Here is a 16337-nt window from a genome sequence, read left to right on the forward strand (position 1 = left end):
TTACTAAAACAGCTGAACCTTATGGGAAGTTTATCAAACACACTTTAAATAATAGCGTGTGTGTACAGACTCCTATTTCACACGAGTTTCAATGTGGTGGGTAATTGTGAAAACAGTCACAACCCCATTGAAAGTAAAAGGGGGTGTACAGTGATGCAACCCTATTGTTTAACTTCCCCCCCATTTATCATTTTAGTTGAATTGCACAGGGTGTAGGTCACATTAAAGGTGAAAAACGTTCTGTAATGATTTAGTCTGCTGTCCATTCATTCATTTTCATTTTCACATCACAAAACCTTTCACTTTAACAGAGCTGTAGGTTTTAGTACCTAGTGTAAGCTTACTTTGTAGATTAATTGCAGCAGAAGTGTTAAAAAAAACATCCTACATGCTTTTGATAAATAAAGACACCAGGCTGGACATAAAAATAAAGAATTAGGACACAGTATTACAATCATCAAAGCAATGTTTTATTGTAGTACTCATAGTTGCTCAGACACATGTATATACAAATACAGATCATTTTCCTTTCAAATTTTCTTGTCATTTTATATACTGTAAAAGAGCAGTTTGGAAACAGTCCCCACTGATGGAAAAGCAGGAGTGGGGTTGAAAGGTGAGGGAGGAAGGAGAGCAGGTGGGGGTTATACGAGCACAAGAAGAACGGAGGCCGGACATAAAACGAACAAGTGTTTTCATCAGCAAGAGGAGAGCTGAGAAGCTTTGCCCCGCGCACAGAGCATGGATCGATGATAGGCTTCACCCCTCTAACAATCCAGTTCAGGATTTTGTAGGTGGGGTGCTCTAATCCTTGAACTACGCCTAAGACCACCATCTACAGTAAGAAAAAGTGATTTAGAGGTTGTTAAAAAGAGAGAAAAAAATTGAAGGGCCCCGTTGTCCTCTCTTCGAAGCCAGCAGCTGCTCTGTGTACAAGCACAATGGCAAAGAGAGTCTTGAAAACAGATGGGTTAGAGGCTGAGGGGCTAAGGCTTGGGAAACGCTCTTCACTGCCAAATAGAGACGATGCGTCGCTTTTATGCCGGCGACAGAAAAAGAGTCGAACAAAAACTCAAACTTAAACTCCACACTGATAAATGTTTCCACAGATGAACACCTCCTACTGGGAGTGATGGGGAATAAAATGAAGAAATGGAGGATGAACACCATGGATGCTTACAGAGACCGACAGTTTTAGGAAAATAAAAGTACAATTTGCTTTCAAACAACGAGATAAAGCCCCATCCCCACACTCCACCTTTAAATGTCCCAACAATGGCATGTGGTATGTACATTTGTCGTGTGTGAGTACACAGTCTGACATCACTCGAATGGGGATGCAAAAAACACACAACATGAATGTGATCATTAAATCTATTACATCAGAATGAAAAAGAAAACAGCAAGAAAATAATAATCCTTGAAAACTTTAGATTCTTTTTTTATACATGTTATCAAGTTCATGCGCATGCCACATAATGAAACCGGTGAGATCCTTCCATTAAAAAGCTGACAATCCACTCAAAAAAATGCTTTCAAAACCCTGAAGGCAACAAAAGTACAAATAGGCCATCGATCAAGTCCCAAATGATTCTTTTCTCAGGCAGGATCCTTCCATGTAGACATGATGACTGGTTTAAAATGTGTAAGAGGTGAGCCTGTCATTAGCTAAAGTTCCAGCCTACTGCTCACTGTTGTGTGCAGCTCCCACAGGTTTCCCCTTTTTGCTTGAACTCAAGAGTCTCTTTAGGCATTGAGGATTAAAGCACACACAATGTATTGTTTGAGAACAGTACACACTCCGCAAAACCCAGAGATAATACGGTATCTGCTTGTTTTTAGAAAAGACATAAGAACCAAATTAATACTTTAATATCAAACACTATATACATCAAGAAGTTTTCCTAATAATAATAGTCATAATCATTATCATCATAACAATAATAATAATTATACAGTTTTAACAATGGTTTATCTCATTTTTTTTTCATTTGTCCTCCAGAAAGGTACAAAACAGATTCTAACCTAACACTACATGTTGTATGGTTGTCTACCTCAGGATACACAGTATCCAGTATATAAGTTGATTCTCATTTCCCAGGTTAAGGTTGTGTGCAAGAAAAAAAATCATGATAGCAAAAAAAAAAAAAGACAATTAGTGATGATAATCATAAGAGATTACAATTGAAGCTGGTTTCTGGTTATAGTCTGCTGACAAGCGTCCATGTTGAATCTTGCGCAGTGCTCATATCCCCGTGGTGATATTCTGAAAATTAGTACCTCATTAAATGGCCTCGTCTCATATTACCTCTCCTAGCTGAGCTGCTATTCTGCAGTAATAGCATTGTTAATGCAGTATATAAAGAAACAAATGGCTGAAGGCAAAGGTTGTTTTTCAGAAGTGAAATAAAATCAACAAAAGCGCACAGCGAAAAAGGGCAGTAACAAAAATACAAAAACAAAGCAAACCCAAAAACAGTGTGTGCCTCTGAGGCTGAATGGTGCTAGATGACACGTTTGTCATTGATTTGAAGAGTTTTTTTTGTCCTGCAGTGTCGAATGGATTTTCTGTTGTTTTTTTTGGCTAAAATTGTTTTGTTAGGCACTAATCACACTTCTGTTGGCTATCCTGTTATGTCTAAACCTGTGTGCATATGTGTGTGTGAGCATCTCTCCATCTAATTCTTTCCGTCTCCTTCACTCGCCAGCTCTCTCAAACTGCAAGGTCATCGGTGCTTTAAAACCCCCCACAGTGAAAATCTACACTCCTGAGACCCCCCCGCCAAGCCTTCCACCATCTATTTTTAATTCCAGAAATAACTCCCCTTGCAAAAACATGGGGTCCGTGCGCCTGTCATTTTGAACCTCATTTAGGAGTCACTTAAACCGGTAACAGTAAGAGCAGAGGGTGACGTTGCTCCTGAGCTCCTTTTTTTTTTTTTTTTGCTTTATTTCACAGACTCTGCCTCTCTTTCCAAACCGTTTAATAACTCTCTTCCAACTTGCTGTTCTGATATGACGTTAGATTTAGTAGAGCTAAAGCAATAGTCCACTTTGAAGTCAGGTTCTGTTATAAAGTCATAAACGTCTTCATTTAGCATAAATCCAGTTTAGCTCATTCCAGAAGTTGACTCTAATGGCTCGTCCGAGAAGGGCCAAGACCAAAGTCCGTTATTACCATCTTAAAACAACTTCAGCCTCGAATAAGTCACAGCGGTTTATGCATTGCATCTTCATCATCATTTCTCTCTGTCCCCACTGCTGCAACCTCTGCCACATATCAACCTGGTCTGCAGCTCTGAGCTGGAGCACAGGAAATAACCTGCATTTAACTAGAGGTGACAGTGGAACTACAGATGCCCACAGCAAACCAGAATTCTACTATAAGTTTTAAACTCCACCGTTACTTTTATATACAATTTGTGTAATGTAAGATTTAAAAGACATTAAAAGACTTAAACGATATCAAATAATTTGGAATAGTGATTTAAAACAGCATTAATGAATTAAGATGGTGATTTTAGGGCATCTGTTTGCCGGAATATTGAGAGAAATATTATCTGTGCAGCTAATTGATGTTTCTGCACTATGATTGTCCACAAAAAAGAGAGATAATCGAACATTTACCGAATGAGATGTTTACCGTGGTGCATTGTTTTAGGTCTGAGTTGGGTCCTTGTTTCTTAAAAACCAAACGAGTTATAAACCAGTTAAGAACTGGCATTGGCATCAGCTTTGTTAAACCTTGGACAAATGTAGTTAAACAAAAACAGCAACATCGGACTAGCCATTAGCTTCAGTCTCTGGGTCCTAATAATCTGGATTTATGAAGAAACTCAAAGAGTAATCTACTGTGGGTAAGACGTTAACTGCTTATAAACCTGTAGCAGAACCTCAGTTAAAGTATCCTGACCTGTCTCTTTAGGTCAAACTTCCTACCTTTTCAAGGCAAAGAAGATGTTTCCTTTAAAAAATGGCTCCCATTATACAAACTGTTTTTTTTTGTGTGTGGAAGAAAGCTGCGTATCGCTGCTGATCAGTGAATTACTTTGAATTTAAGTGCCAACATGAACAGACTGAACAGAGCTCCTTTGAAATGAATGGATGTTTTTTTTTTGTTCTGTTTACACTAAGTGATCTCCACTAATTGGAGCTATGCATAAATCCTGATAATGCTTTATCAACTGCTGCAACAATCTCCAAGTGATAAGAGTCTAACAAGTATTTAAGCTACGATTATGTTAAAGAATGGAAATACAAAGTGTGGTACTGTGAGTTGAAAAGTATTTTTAGACAGTCTCCACTCATTTAACATTGTTCTAATTTAATCGTGATTTACAACAAAGTTTAAACAACTGTCTGCATAGTTAAAGAGGATATTTGATGAGTCAAATAACTTGATGGTTTAGAAAAAAAAAAAAAAAAAAAAGTACCCAGTTTAAGCTGTAAACCCTTCTGAACAATCAATAGCCAGGGAATAAATACCTTTGGATGCAAATGTTTATGGGAGTGTTAATATTGACTAATGCTCAACTGGAACAGAGAAAACAATTGCGGCCCAGCTCAGTAAACATTGCACAAATGGCTGTGACTGCTGCCGTGAAATTGTGTTATCAAGTTTCAAAAGGTATTGATTCTCGATTTTAACAGCGGTTAACGAAGTGTCTGGAGAGAAAGTTTCAATTTAGCTTTGGCTTTGTGAGTCTGAGTGAACAGAACCCTTTCAGAAATGTTTTATTGGCCATTTTTATTGGGTTTGTCACAAAGCCTGCTGATTTGAAAAGGATTTGCCTCCACTCGCTCGTCCAGAACATTCAAATCTGATCATGCTCAGGAGAAACAGGCCACCATCTTTAAAGCCAAGAGATTGCAGATCAGTCCGTAAAGATGCATGTCAGATATTTAACGTATTTCTGAATTCTGCCTTGATTAAAAACTGAATCTCTAGTGATCTACGTCTGTCTCTGAGACACAGTCTCCAATAAATTAAACCCTGCTAAAGCTGATTTCTAGAAGGCTTCGAGAGAGGTCTCAGGGAAACATTCCATTTCTGTTTCTTGTATGTACAATCGTTTCTAAAACCTACAATCTACAATGTTCCACTGTGTATATGTTGACTGTCGAACGGTGTAAAACTCTACTGCTATCGTCTGCTGTTTTTGTATGTGCTTTTGCAATGTTGTCATGGTGTTATTCGGTCTGTCTATATGCACTATAAACTATATGTACTTATTTTCATAGGTAAACATCAGTGCTGCAATGACATAAATATAAAGAGTGATGTTAAACGTCATGGGAAAATAAGAATCACTAAGTGTCAAAAAATGGGATTTGGCATCTTAGTTGAAGGTTTAAGAGGGGGAACTCTCTCTCCCACTTCTAACATCAACTATTTCAACTCACAGAAGGAGAAAGACCACTTAATTAATTTTCTTCTGAAAAAAATAGTATTTTTTTTGAGAAGCCTGCTTTTTATGCCCAATCAAGCAAATGCAATCCACCCAAATCCCACCCACTACCCTGCAGCCCAGGGTAGACTCAGGCCACGCTAGGTGTAAATGACCTCCAGAACAGAGGGAGGCGCTATAAAGTGAAGAGTCCCACTTGGGTGACCAGCAGCAGTGAAGCAAGCAGAGCACTTGTCTTCTGCAGATGTTGCGCAGTGTTCGTTTCACCTCGCGAAGGTGCAGCTGTTTCATGGCTAGTTTCATCTAAAAGAGAGAGAAAAAAAAGTACAATGTGGATTTAGATCACAGGCTGCTTTGTTATAATGGTAAAACACAAATCAAATATGGAATAATGTAATTTTAACATTTTGTTTATATCCAGGTGCATCGCAGTGACAGAGTGGAACAGAAAGGTTAATTTATTTCACTAACTCCATTCAAAACGTGAAACATGAAGTTTAAAGGAACAACTAATAATGCCACCTAGTGGTTAAAATCGGAACAATACATACACAGTGCCGTTTATGGAGATCAGACATTTACGCAACGGTCCCTTGTCGCTGTGACACTCCACTGAATTTTTACTTACACACAATAGGTATATGATGTTGTATTTTGTTCTATTTCTGGTCCGCTTCTCTTACTGGTTTCCATGTTTGCAGGCTACAGCTCTTTCGCCAAGATAAAATACCACATGCTTTGCTTTGTTTATGGAACCCTGGGAACTCTCACATGATTGGCTCAGGAACCAGGAAGTAAACATGGGCCACACTCTGAACCGAAGTAGTGCCTCTAGGTTTGAAAGGAGACAAATGCGACAACGACATTGTTGATGGAGAGGACCGATTGTTTATAGGATTGTTTAATGTCACTTCCATCCCGGGTGACAAATGAGAATGAGTTAGGTTGATTTACAATAAATAGCTTACTTATTGCTCCTTTAAGTATATTTATAAGACATATAATGATATATTTCAAGAATTTATTTGTTTTAATTCTGAGGCTTTTTTCTCACACTTTTTGGTTTTAGGTTTGCAAACATTTGCTTGTCTGCATCATTAAATCTGGTATCTTTAATATCTCCCTTGACAGTAGCCTCTAGACTGTGTAAGGCAAGGCAAAGCAAGGCAAGGTACATTTATTTGTATAGCACATTTCAGTACAAGGACAATGCAATGTGCTTTACATGATTAAAACATAGGAATATGAAAACAGAATAAAAGGAAGTAAAAAAAATGGATAAAATGTAGAAAATTTACAATTTAAGTTTATTAAAACACAGGAAAATGGTAACTAAAAAGCAAATATTAAGGATTTAAAAAAAGTTGGACTACAAACTTAAACTAATGATGCTTCAGTTAACAGTTTAACTAGAACAGTCAAAGGCAAGCTTAAACAAATGGGTTTTTAATCTTGATTTAAAAGAACTGAGGCTTTTACAGTTTTCTGGAAGTTTGTTCCAGATAAGGGTAGAATAGAAACTAAATTCTGCTTCTGTCTTTGTTTTTTAGTTCTAGGTATGCAGAGTAGGCTGGAGCCAGAAGACCTTGTGTAGGGTTTAGTTAAATTGTGTCCATTTACCAAGATTTTCAAATGAGGTATTAGTGCTTTTGGTAGGGTGGGCAAGTGCCCAAAATTTTAATTAGCTTCTTTATAAAGCTTTCAACTTAAGAATTCCCTAGTATATGGGGGTGCTGCGTCTAAACTGGCCCCCCAAATCAACAAAGTGAAAATGTAACACTAGACCTCAAGCAGCTTATTGCCAGAAATACACCAGTTGTACCCCATGTCCTAGTCAAATTAAGTCAAGTCAAGTTTATTTGTATAGCACATTTCAACAGAAAGAGAGTTCAAAGTGCTTTACATCATGAAAACATGAAAACATCATAAACACATAGAAACAATCACTGATTATGAGACCAGTAACAACCAGTGTCCTAGATATCTGGATTTCAAGTCATCTCTGTTGGTTGTGGAGCTTGTTCTATCATACTTTTTCCATCCACTCAATTTTCCATTAGTGTGCCCGGATACAGGCTGTGTCTTTATCAAAGACCTTTGATTTAAGCTCCTTGTGGAGGCTGTCATTGACTGTCTGCTTCGAAGCTGTCAAGTCAACAGCGTTCTCTGTAATCATACGGGCCACAACATAACATTTATCTCCAAAAATCCTTTATTTTTCATCTCATATAACTTTGTAATATTCTAAGAAACTGAATTGTAGATCTTCATTACATTTAAGCTGTAATCCTTACAATTACAATAGATAAAAAACATGAAATTTAGCACACTGTGTGTAATCTATATAATGTGTGCGTTTCACTTTACAGTAGCTAAAAATAACTAGTCTGTGAGATTCTAATTTGAGGTGAACCTGTAACCTGAAAAGTACTGGTTTTATTTACTATAAATAGTGTTTGCAACAATTTTGAGATTCATGTTATGACATCTGAGTTGCCATTTGAACTTCAGTTGCTGTATAATGTTTCATCTCCCAGGTGAGCGGCCGCCTGTGTCTGTCTGGCAGCAGCATCAGTATCTGTGTGCAGCCATGTGTCTGCTTCACCGTGGGAAAGTAGCTGAACCATGCACAGCACAAGGACAGATAGACTGACCAGACGATCAGATGTTTACATAACCACACAACTGTGTGTATGTAAGATGAGTTGTAAGGACTGGATGGACAGAGCAGCGGCAGCTGAGGGGTGAATGTTTAAATTCTGCTGCTTTGGAGATCATGGAAGAGAAATTAGCCAAAAAAAAAAAAAAAAAAGATAGCCTCTGTCGATAGGAGGCAGACCTTAAAGGATGCAAACAGGATAGCAAAATTAACAAGCGTGCACAAGTCAAAAAGGCAGGCATCAAACCTATCTAAGCATTTTGACCTTTTAGTATCCTATGTAGATTAAAATGTATATTTTCTGTTAGCTAGCTTATTCCACAGTATAAACAGCTTGACTTAAAACTTTTAAGATTTTAAGTTTTCACACTTAGTGAAAATATCAGGGTTTATAATAGTATCAGGTTTTGTGCATATACACCAAGCTCAATAAGAAGAGCAATCAAATTTGATAAATCATAACTCACCCATCCTTAAAACGTTTTGATATTGCCTGTAAGTATAACCTATTTAAACACTGTGTATATTATTTTATCAGAAATATATATTCTGAGCCATAATTAGAAAAACATGCAAATAAAAATGTTATAAAAGTTATAAAAATGTTCCCTTAATTTGGTGGAAACATTGCCAAGTTGTTGTTGTTTTTTTCTTTTACACTGAATTATAACTTTCCTCTACCTTTTCTTCTAAGTCTATACTTTGTGTTATATTTTTACAGTGAGCTTTGTTTGTGTTGGCACAGGCCTTAGAATAAACTGGTGCTAAGAATGAAACAGCATGTGGCTGATGGGGAGTCTTTCTCCCCGGTGACTGACTTGGGCTCATGTAAAACACATAAAAGGTTGTGCATTGTGAGTCACAACAAATAATCGATGCTGAGTTGCAGAGCCAAACAGCAAGTCATGGAGGACGTAGACTCTTTGAATGTATACCTATACTCTGCACATACAGATCAGGTAAAGATTTTTATTGTGTATTTTACACAATAAAAAGCCACATTAATTACAGTACTGATTTGACATAAATGCATTTTTGGTGAAATTTCAAGGCTATTATAACCAGTGGCATCTCTGGCATGATAAGTTAAGTGAAGCAAATAAAGTCAACAACTATTAGCAGCAACTACTTTTTTTGTGAAGCATACAACCTGACTTGATCAATGTTTGATCAATGACAACCAACACTAGATTATTATTTGCTTTTAGTTTACATTTTCCTATATTGTATTTTGTTAAAAATGTTCCTACATTTATTCCAACAGTTTTTTTTACTTGCTTTTATTCTGTTTTTGTTTTCCAATGTTTTAATCATGTAAAGCACTTTCCATTGTCCTTGTACTGAAATGTGGTATACAAAGTAATTTGCCTTGCCTAGATGGTTGCATACTCTCCAGAAGAACGTAAGCGTAATGTGTGCAATTCAAGTATTTTGATTGGACGATCCTGACTTGGGGCCACAGGATTTGTGCCCCACAGCTATCTGTGAGGCATCTACTGAGAGTGTGTTGGGCATGCGCACTGCTATTTCAGATGTCCATTATTTAAAAAATGTTTAGTGGCAAACTAAATATTCTTCCCAAGTGTGTAATATCACTCCACCCCTTCATGTACACAGATCTTTATCCATCTCTGTCAGGAGGACAGAGTAGTTGGACGACACTGCCCTGTTTCTAACATTAGGCCAAAATAAACGTCATTTTTATAATGAATTACCTTATTAGGTTGTGATCTGTGTTTTTCATGGCAGTGTAAGTTCCAATCTTTTCACCCCTAAAAAATCCGATTTGTGCCACTTCCATATGTGATATTAATATGGTATGTTTCCCGCATGGATAGATACTAATATGTGTGCATGTGGGCCCCTCTGCGTTTTTGAACCGTTCAGACAGCAGTATGATGACGGTCACATTTAATAGTAATATGAACGGCCACCTCAAAAAAAATAAGATTTCAGCAAAAAATCGGAAATACAAGACCTGCAGTGTGAACGTAGCCATAGTTCACATTAAATACAATGACCATATTATGTGAGTATTTGTCAGCACACAATGGACAGAACTGTTTTTCTATGTAATCTCTGAAAGTGGTCTTTGTAAACCCTTCATGAGGCTTTCTAAATGTTTTTAAAGTTTCTCTTTGGATCTTTTTTACTCGTGCCCGAATGACTTGGCACAGATCTACGACATGGAGATAAAAAAGCTAGATAGTTCTAAAAGGTATTAAGTGCCAGAATGCAAACAGATAAATTATTTGGTAAATATTTACAGAGGCCATGTCTAAAGTAACATTGGTAATAAATACATGTCATTAAAAACTATGTATATTATATAAATGTACCCATAACTATGTAAATTATAAAACATAAAATTCATAATTTAAGTCATTTTATTTTAAAATTATATACCATTATTTCTATGATGGTATGTCTATTAAATAAAACCTCCACCTCTGATACACACACACACACACACAACCGAGCTGTTTATATGTCTCATATTTTATATGCTTTTAGTTTATTAAATTCTTTGAGTCTGCCTGTTTTTGTTCCTTTCGGTTTAATTTTCGTAATATAACACTTTGGTCACATTTTGGATGTTGCAAAGGGCTATATAAACTCTTTGGTACTTTTCACTGGCCATAGACATATTTCACATAATTTTATAATTAATTTTAACAATAAACAAATACTAAAAAATATTTTAGCATCAAATTTCGAATCATGAATTTCAAAATTAATAATTTAATTTATTACATTACTGGCACATTTAAATAATTCTGCATAGGTTTATCTATTAAATGTATTTCTCTCCAATTATATTTTAAATGTGGTGTACGCAGAAAAAAAAGAGGTCTTTTGGCACTTTTGTCCCTTGATGAAGAGATAAACTGGTACTGCCTTAAGAAAAATCAGAAACCTTAATGAAAACCAGTGTTAAATAATAATTCTTTAGGCAAATTCTTTGCTAGCGTCCTGTAAAACAGATTGAGCAAACTTAAAGGACTGTCTATATTTCACACAAAAAAATAGGTTTTTTGCTGTATTTCTAGTTTGCAATCTGAAAACAAATCCTTTGTGGAGAAACCTTTAGCAATTATGTGGAAAATGGATAAGCACAGTAAACATGCGGTGTAGAGCAAAAGAAAGGGGTAATAAACAAGAGACACATGCAAGAAGTCACAGTAAATAAGACTAGAGAAGCAGAAGCCATACTAACCTCTTGGTAACGTACTGTCTACTCTCTCATCATCTACACCAAAAACACGGTCATGTGTGCTTATAGTTTTCACACAGCTGTCTATAACAGAAAATAGGGAGAATGAGAAATCATTACAGGTATGCAACAATTATGTTAGTGACATTTTTACCCCCCACCTCCACTTTAGCCCAAACACTCAAAGCAACAAAGCTAATGGCAACATTCAGAGGAATTCAGTTTGTCTGATAATCTAGCATCTTTTCCATGATTTTAAAAGCATAAAAGAATTTTCTCGGAAGGCGGGTCTGCGATAAATGAAAGGAGCATTTTGGCTAACGACTAAATAGTACAACAAGGGAGTGAGGAAATCATATATTTAAGCCCTAATTTGTTTGGCTCTTTGATCCAAAGTGTACCTCGGGAAGCTTTGTAAAAAAGCCCTGTGTTTCATGCAAACACTTACTTGATGGTCGGACGAAAACTTTAAGCTTCAGGCATGTTTTCTTCCCGTTTGGAGCCACAGTGGAGGCTGAAAAAAATTAGAACAAAGGCAGGTAAACATGGTTAATATTTCTACCTTAACAGCATGTGTACTGAACAGCCTATACAGCAGCTTTTCTAGATACATTCCATTCAATTGAAGATATGCTGTATTAAAAACGGCTGGTTATACATATCTGATCTAACACACAGCAGTTAGCACTGATATAGTGTGATTCAGGAAACATTAACTTTTTAAAGCAGTTAATGTGGGCTGGTAATGGGATTAAATGGGGTTAGTCATGGGTTTTTGTGGAGTTATAGCTTGAAAGTATTTACAGATGTGCAGGAAACCCTCTGCAGGAAATGGTAGAGAGCTTTTCCTGAAGCTAAACTTCTCTATTTTAGATTACTCGTCTGGAAGAAGCTCATGAAAGTTCAGGATATTTACAAAGTATGAGCAAGTTCAAAAACGGAAAAAAGGAAGAGCAGTTTACAACCTTTTTAATGCACAAAGATTCAGACCTGTCAGAGTTTTTAACATTTTGTTAAGCTACAGCAACATAATTTGTTTTTGCATTTGAGTGTGATTGCATGTAAAAGCCAAAACAAAACTAGTACATAATTGTAAAGCAGCGAGTAAAGATAGATGTCTTTTTCAAAATGGCAACTGGAAATCTTAAAAGTGTGGTGTGCACATGCATCTAGCTCCCCTGTGTCAACACTTTGTAGAACCACCTCTCACAGCAATTACAATTGCAAGTCTTTAGGGGTATATCTCTACCAGTTTTGCATATCTAAAAATGAGATTTTAAATTTTTCCCCATTACAGGTTTTATTCCAGGATTTGTTTGTATTTCCCCCTATTTAGCTCAGTCCATTTCCCTATCGAAACAACAGCTTTCCTGCCTCTGCTGAAGATGGGCATCCCTACAGAATGAGGGTTCCGCTACTGTGCACTAAAGTGGGAACGATGTTTTCAGGGTGACGTCCAAGGTTGGTTTCATTTCCACCACATATAGCTTTTGAATTCAAGCTAATTTTTGTTTTAGTCTTATCTGCCCGCAGTCGCTTCTTCCACATGTTTGCTGTGTGTTCCCTACAAGGCTTGTGGAAATCCGTACACGTTTCCTCTTCAATCCCAGCTTCCTTCTTGCAGAAAAAGTCCAGATGTACGGGTTGCATGATTGACAGCTGTCCAGTATACAGAGTCTCTGCATCTCCTTTAGTCACCACTGGCCTCTTGACTGTTTCTCTGATTAATTATCTCCTTGCCCAGTCTATCATGTTAAGTGGATGGTCGCTTTTTTTTTTAGATTTGCATTTGCGTCACATATTCTCAAAGTTGGATTATAGTTTCATAACCCCACTCTGCTCTAAACTTTTCTCAACCTGTCTGTTGGGTTTATTTGTACTCCTCGTGTTTTTTGTTTTCTAACAAACTTCATAAAACAGATGGATTACTTCTTCGAAGGTAACTTCTCAAGGCATTTAGTTACACACAATTTCTTATAGAGGTATATAAGTTAAGGGGGCTGAAAACAGATGTGTGGCACACTTTTCAGATTTGCACAAAAATATTAAAAGCCATGTAAGGTATGAGTTTCCTTTCACTTCCCAATTATGCTAAACTTTATTTAGGTTTATTACATAATATCCTGAGAAGGCTCATAGAAATTGGTGGCTGTAAAGTGGCACAATGTGAAAAGGTTGAATACTGCAAGGCAAAATACACTGATGTTTTTCCTTCCATAGGAACCTCAACATGTTTTGAGTAACTCAGGGAGGATGCATGTGCTGCACGTGTGGATGGTTTGTGGTTGATGTCAGGAAATTGATCCCTTCCTGCTGGGTCCATGGAGTGTGAATCTCCCTGAGCGTCAGTCACCATAGGAGTTGTATTAAATCCACTAAAAATATCTCATGTCTTAAACATGTGAGAAAGTATGAGTGGTTGACCACTAATAGTGTTGTGGCGAGGCAGCAGGTGCTGTCTCCTGCAGACCAGGACAGGGGTCAAACATATGTCAGTTCCGAACATGGTGGGTGACTGCCTGCAGTGTACGCCATCTTAAAATTATAGGATATTTTCTTGGGTCAGCACCTCCTATCAAATTGAGAAAAGTGTCGGGTCTTGGCAACGTTGTGATGCATTGATGTTATCTGTTACGTCTTAGTTCCATTGTCTCCTTCAGCTGCAACTTCATTTTCTCACCAGACGTCCCTAACTGCTGCAATTTAGAAATATCTTAAGTTTTCTCCCGGGAGCTTTTTGTCTGGCATTTTATTTCACTTTTATTTTTCCAGACAACAAAAAATCCTGTTTTATTGCTGTAGTCACGGAGTGCCCTGAAAAAAAAATATTCCCACCTTTGAACTTATTGTTACATATGAACCACAAATGTCAATGAATTTTAGTGGTTATTTATATGACAGAGCAACACAGAGCAGCGTATAACTGGAAAATGGAAGGGAAATAACATTTGTATTCAGCCTCCCTGAATCAATACTTTGTAAAATCTTATGTTGCTGAAATCCAAGCAGCAAATCATTTGGCGTATTTCTTTACCAGCCTTGCTCATTTTTTGTTGGAAAATACAATATTTCAGGCTCAGTAAGACTGAATGGAGAGTATATCTGAACATTAATTCTCAAATCTTTCCATATTTGTGTTCAGCATGATGTTCAGTGTTAATTTTCTATGCATTTTCCATGTATGCAAAAAGTTAAATTGTAGTCTGATCTGCCCAGAGCACCTTTTTCCCCATTTGCATCCTCTACACAGCTTTTATTCAACAACGAGTATCTTGCTTGCTATGGAGCCCAGATCTGTGGACTGGATGACTAATAGTTCTCCTGTCAACAGATTCGCCCACATGAGCTATGGATCTCTGCAGCTCCTTCAAACTTACCATGGACCTCGTGGCTACTTCGGTCATTAAAACTTCCCCTGCCTAGCCTGTCAGTGTAGATGGACAGCCATGCCTTAGTGGGTTTGGGGTTGTGCAAATATTTTAAATTTATTAAAATCATTTTGTATAATCAAACAAAGCTATGTAATGTATGGAGGGTAGATAATACATGGATTTGAAATTGCTTCACAAATGAAAATATGAATGTTTATGGTATAAGTCATTTCGCAAGACACCATATTTATTTTTCAAAGCAGACAACAGTTTTCCTTTATCCTATTTGATTTACATACACAAATATTGGCACATACCTGCTTAGACCAGCACTCAAATGTCTGTTTCTCCACATTTGAATATCAGTCCTAGCAGTGGTGAGCACTGATAAAGTTCAAAATCTTCATCTTGAACAGAGAAAAGAAGCTAGGAGATTCCCAGCTTTTACAAACTACTTCCAGTGAATTCATTCGTAAGATACTTTTTGAAAAAGGAACGCAAACTCTGCACATTAGAGCTGTTGAGGCTTTAAACAATATCAAACCAGCTTGCTGTAGGATAATTGCATCAGATGGAGGATGCCTCACAGCAGTGTGTCCTTTCAGCTGATCCAATTTAGCATCAGAAGGTGTTTATTCGATTTGCAAATTTTGTTAAAAGGATGCCAACACCGATGCACTAACCATAATGCTTATGCAATGGATACTTTTCAGATGCCATGCTATTTTAGGGAAAATTTGTTCTGCTTGGAAAGAAAAAAAGATTTTTTTAAGAATCAGCCAAAACTGAGAATTTACTGAGCTGAATAACACCATCAACGTATATCTGAGGTCCATGCCTGCTTGCTTTGTATTGCTGATCATCTTCCTAACAAAATATTTGATATTTTTCATCAGAGTCGATCGTTTAACCTTCAGTTTTGTGGTGAGATTTTCGGAAAAAAATATTTTCTGCAACAATTAAGCGTTTGCAATAACAAAATCATTGATTACAGAAAAGGTCAGAGAAGAGGGAGTTCCTTAGTTTTAGCGGCACAAAGGCTGCACATCAAACTACCTTTATCTCATTAAATCCACTGCACTGCTATCTGCCTTCTGGGCGGCTCACCCAGCTCCCTCTCCGCCCCGTGAACTTCATGACCTTGCTGTCGTCATTTTCATTTTGGCACTTCATCAGCTGTTATCTCTCTCTTCATGACGTGTCGACGCACAACTAAGGTCCCCTGAAATCAGAAGCTGTTTGTTACGCCTCGATTCGTCTTCAACAGATGTGAGAGGGGAGGCGAGGAGATGGCAGAAGGGACAGAGGGAAAGTGGTCCTTATTATTTCGCGCGGAGGCAGCTGATGACACGCTAATGAACCTTGGCGACCGTCGCTCACCCAGTGAGTCACACACACCAGCACCTACGCAATTTATGTCACTCTTCGTGGTGCTCCACTTCTTTCCTCTCCTCTTTTCATTGAGAGCCCATAAGGTGCCTAACGTGCACACACAAACACACATACACACGAACACACCATCTCCACATGTTGAATCTTCATCATCATTGTGGGCCGAGTTGAGTCACAGCCATCGACACCAGCCACTTAGCAAAAGCTGCTGATCCTGAGAGAAGTATGGGTGTGATGACAATAGGCAGAGAGCATGTGGGAGTCCCTCCCATGGTTAGCGGCATGCTGAAGCA

General features: G+C 37.5%; 1 protein-coding gene across 1 annotated transcript in view; it reads right to left on the bottom strand.

The window, feature by feature from the left end:
* Positions 1 to 448: 448 nt before the first annotated feature.
* Positions 449 to 16337, bottom strand: part of efna5b (ephrin-A5b) — a 138707-nt gene continuing 122818 nt past the window's right edge. Inside the window, exons 3-5 of the mRNA XM_012869957.3 lie at positions 11730 to 11795; positions 11285 to 11365; positions 449 to 5711 (exon numbers count right to left, since the gene is read on the bottom strand). Of these exons, the coding sequence (XP_012725411.2) occupies positions 5584 to 5711; positions 11285 to 11365; positions 11730 to 11795 (275 nt within the window). The 3' untranslated portion in view covers positions 449 to 5583. The remainder of the gene's footprint in view (positions 5712 to 11284; positions 11366 to 11729; positions 11796 to 16337) is intronic.

The sequence above is a fragment of the Fundulus heteroclitus genome, chromosome 12 (assembly GCF_011125445.2).
Source record: "Fundulus heteroclitus isolate FHET01 chromosome 12, MU-UCD_Fhet_4.1, whole genome shotgun sequence".
Classification (NCBI taxonomy): domain Eukaryota; kingdom Metazoa; phylum Chordata; class Actinopteri; order Cyprinodontiformes; family Fundulidae; genus Fundulus; species Fundulus heteroclitus.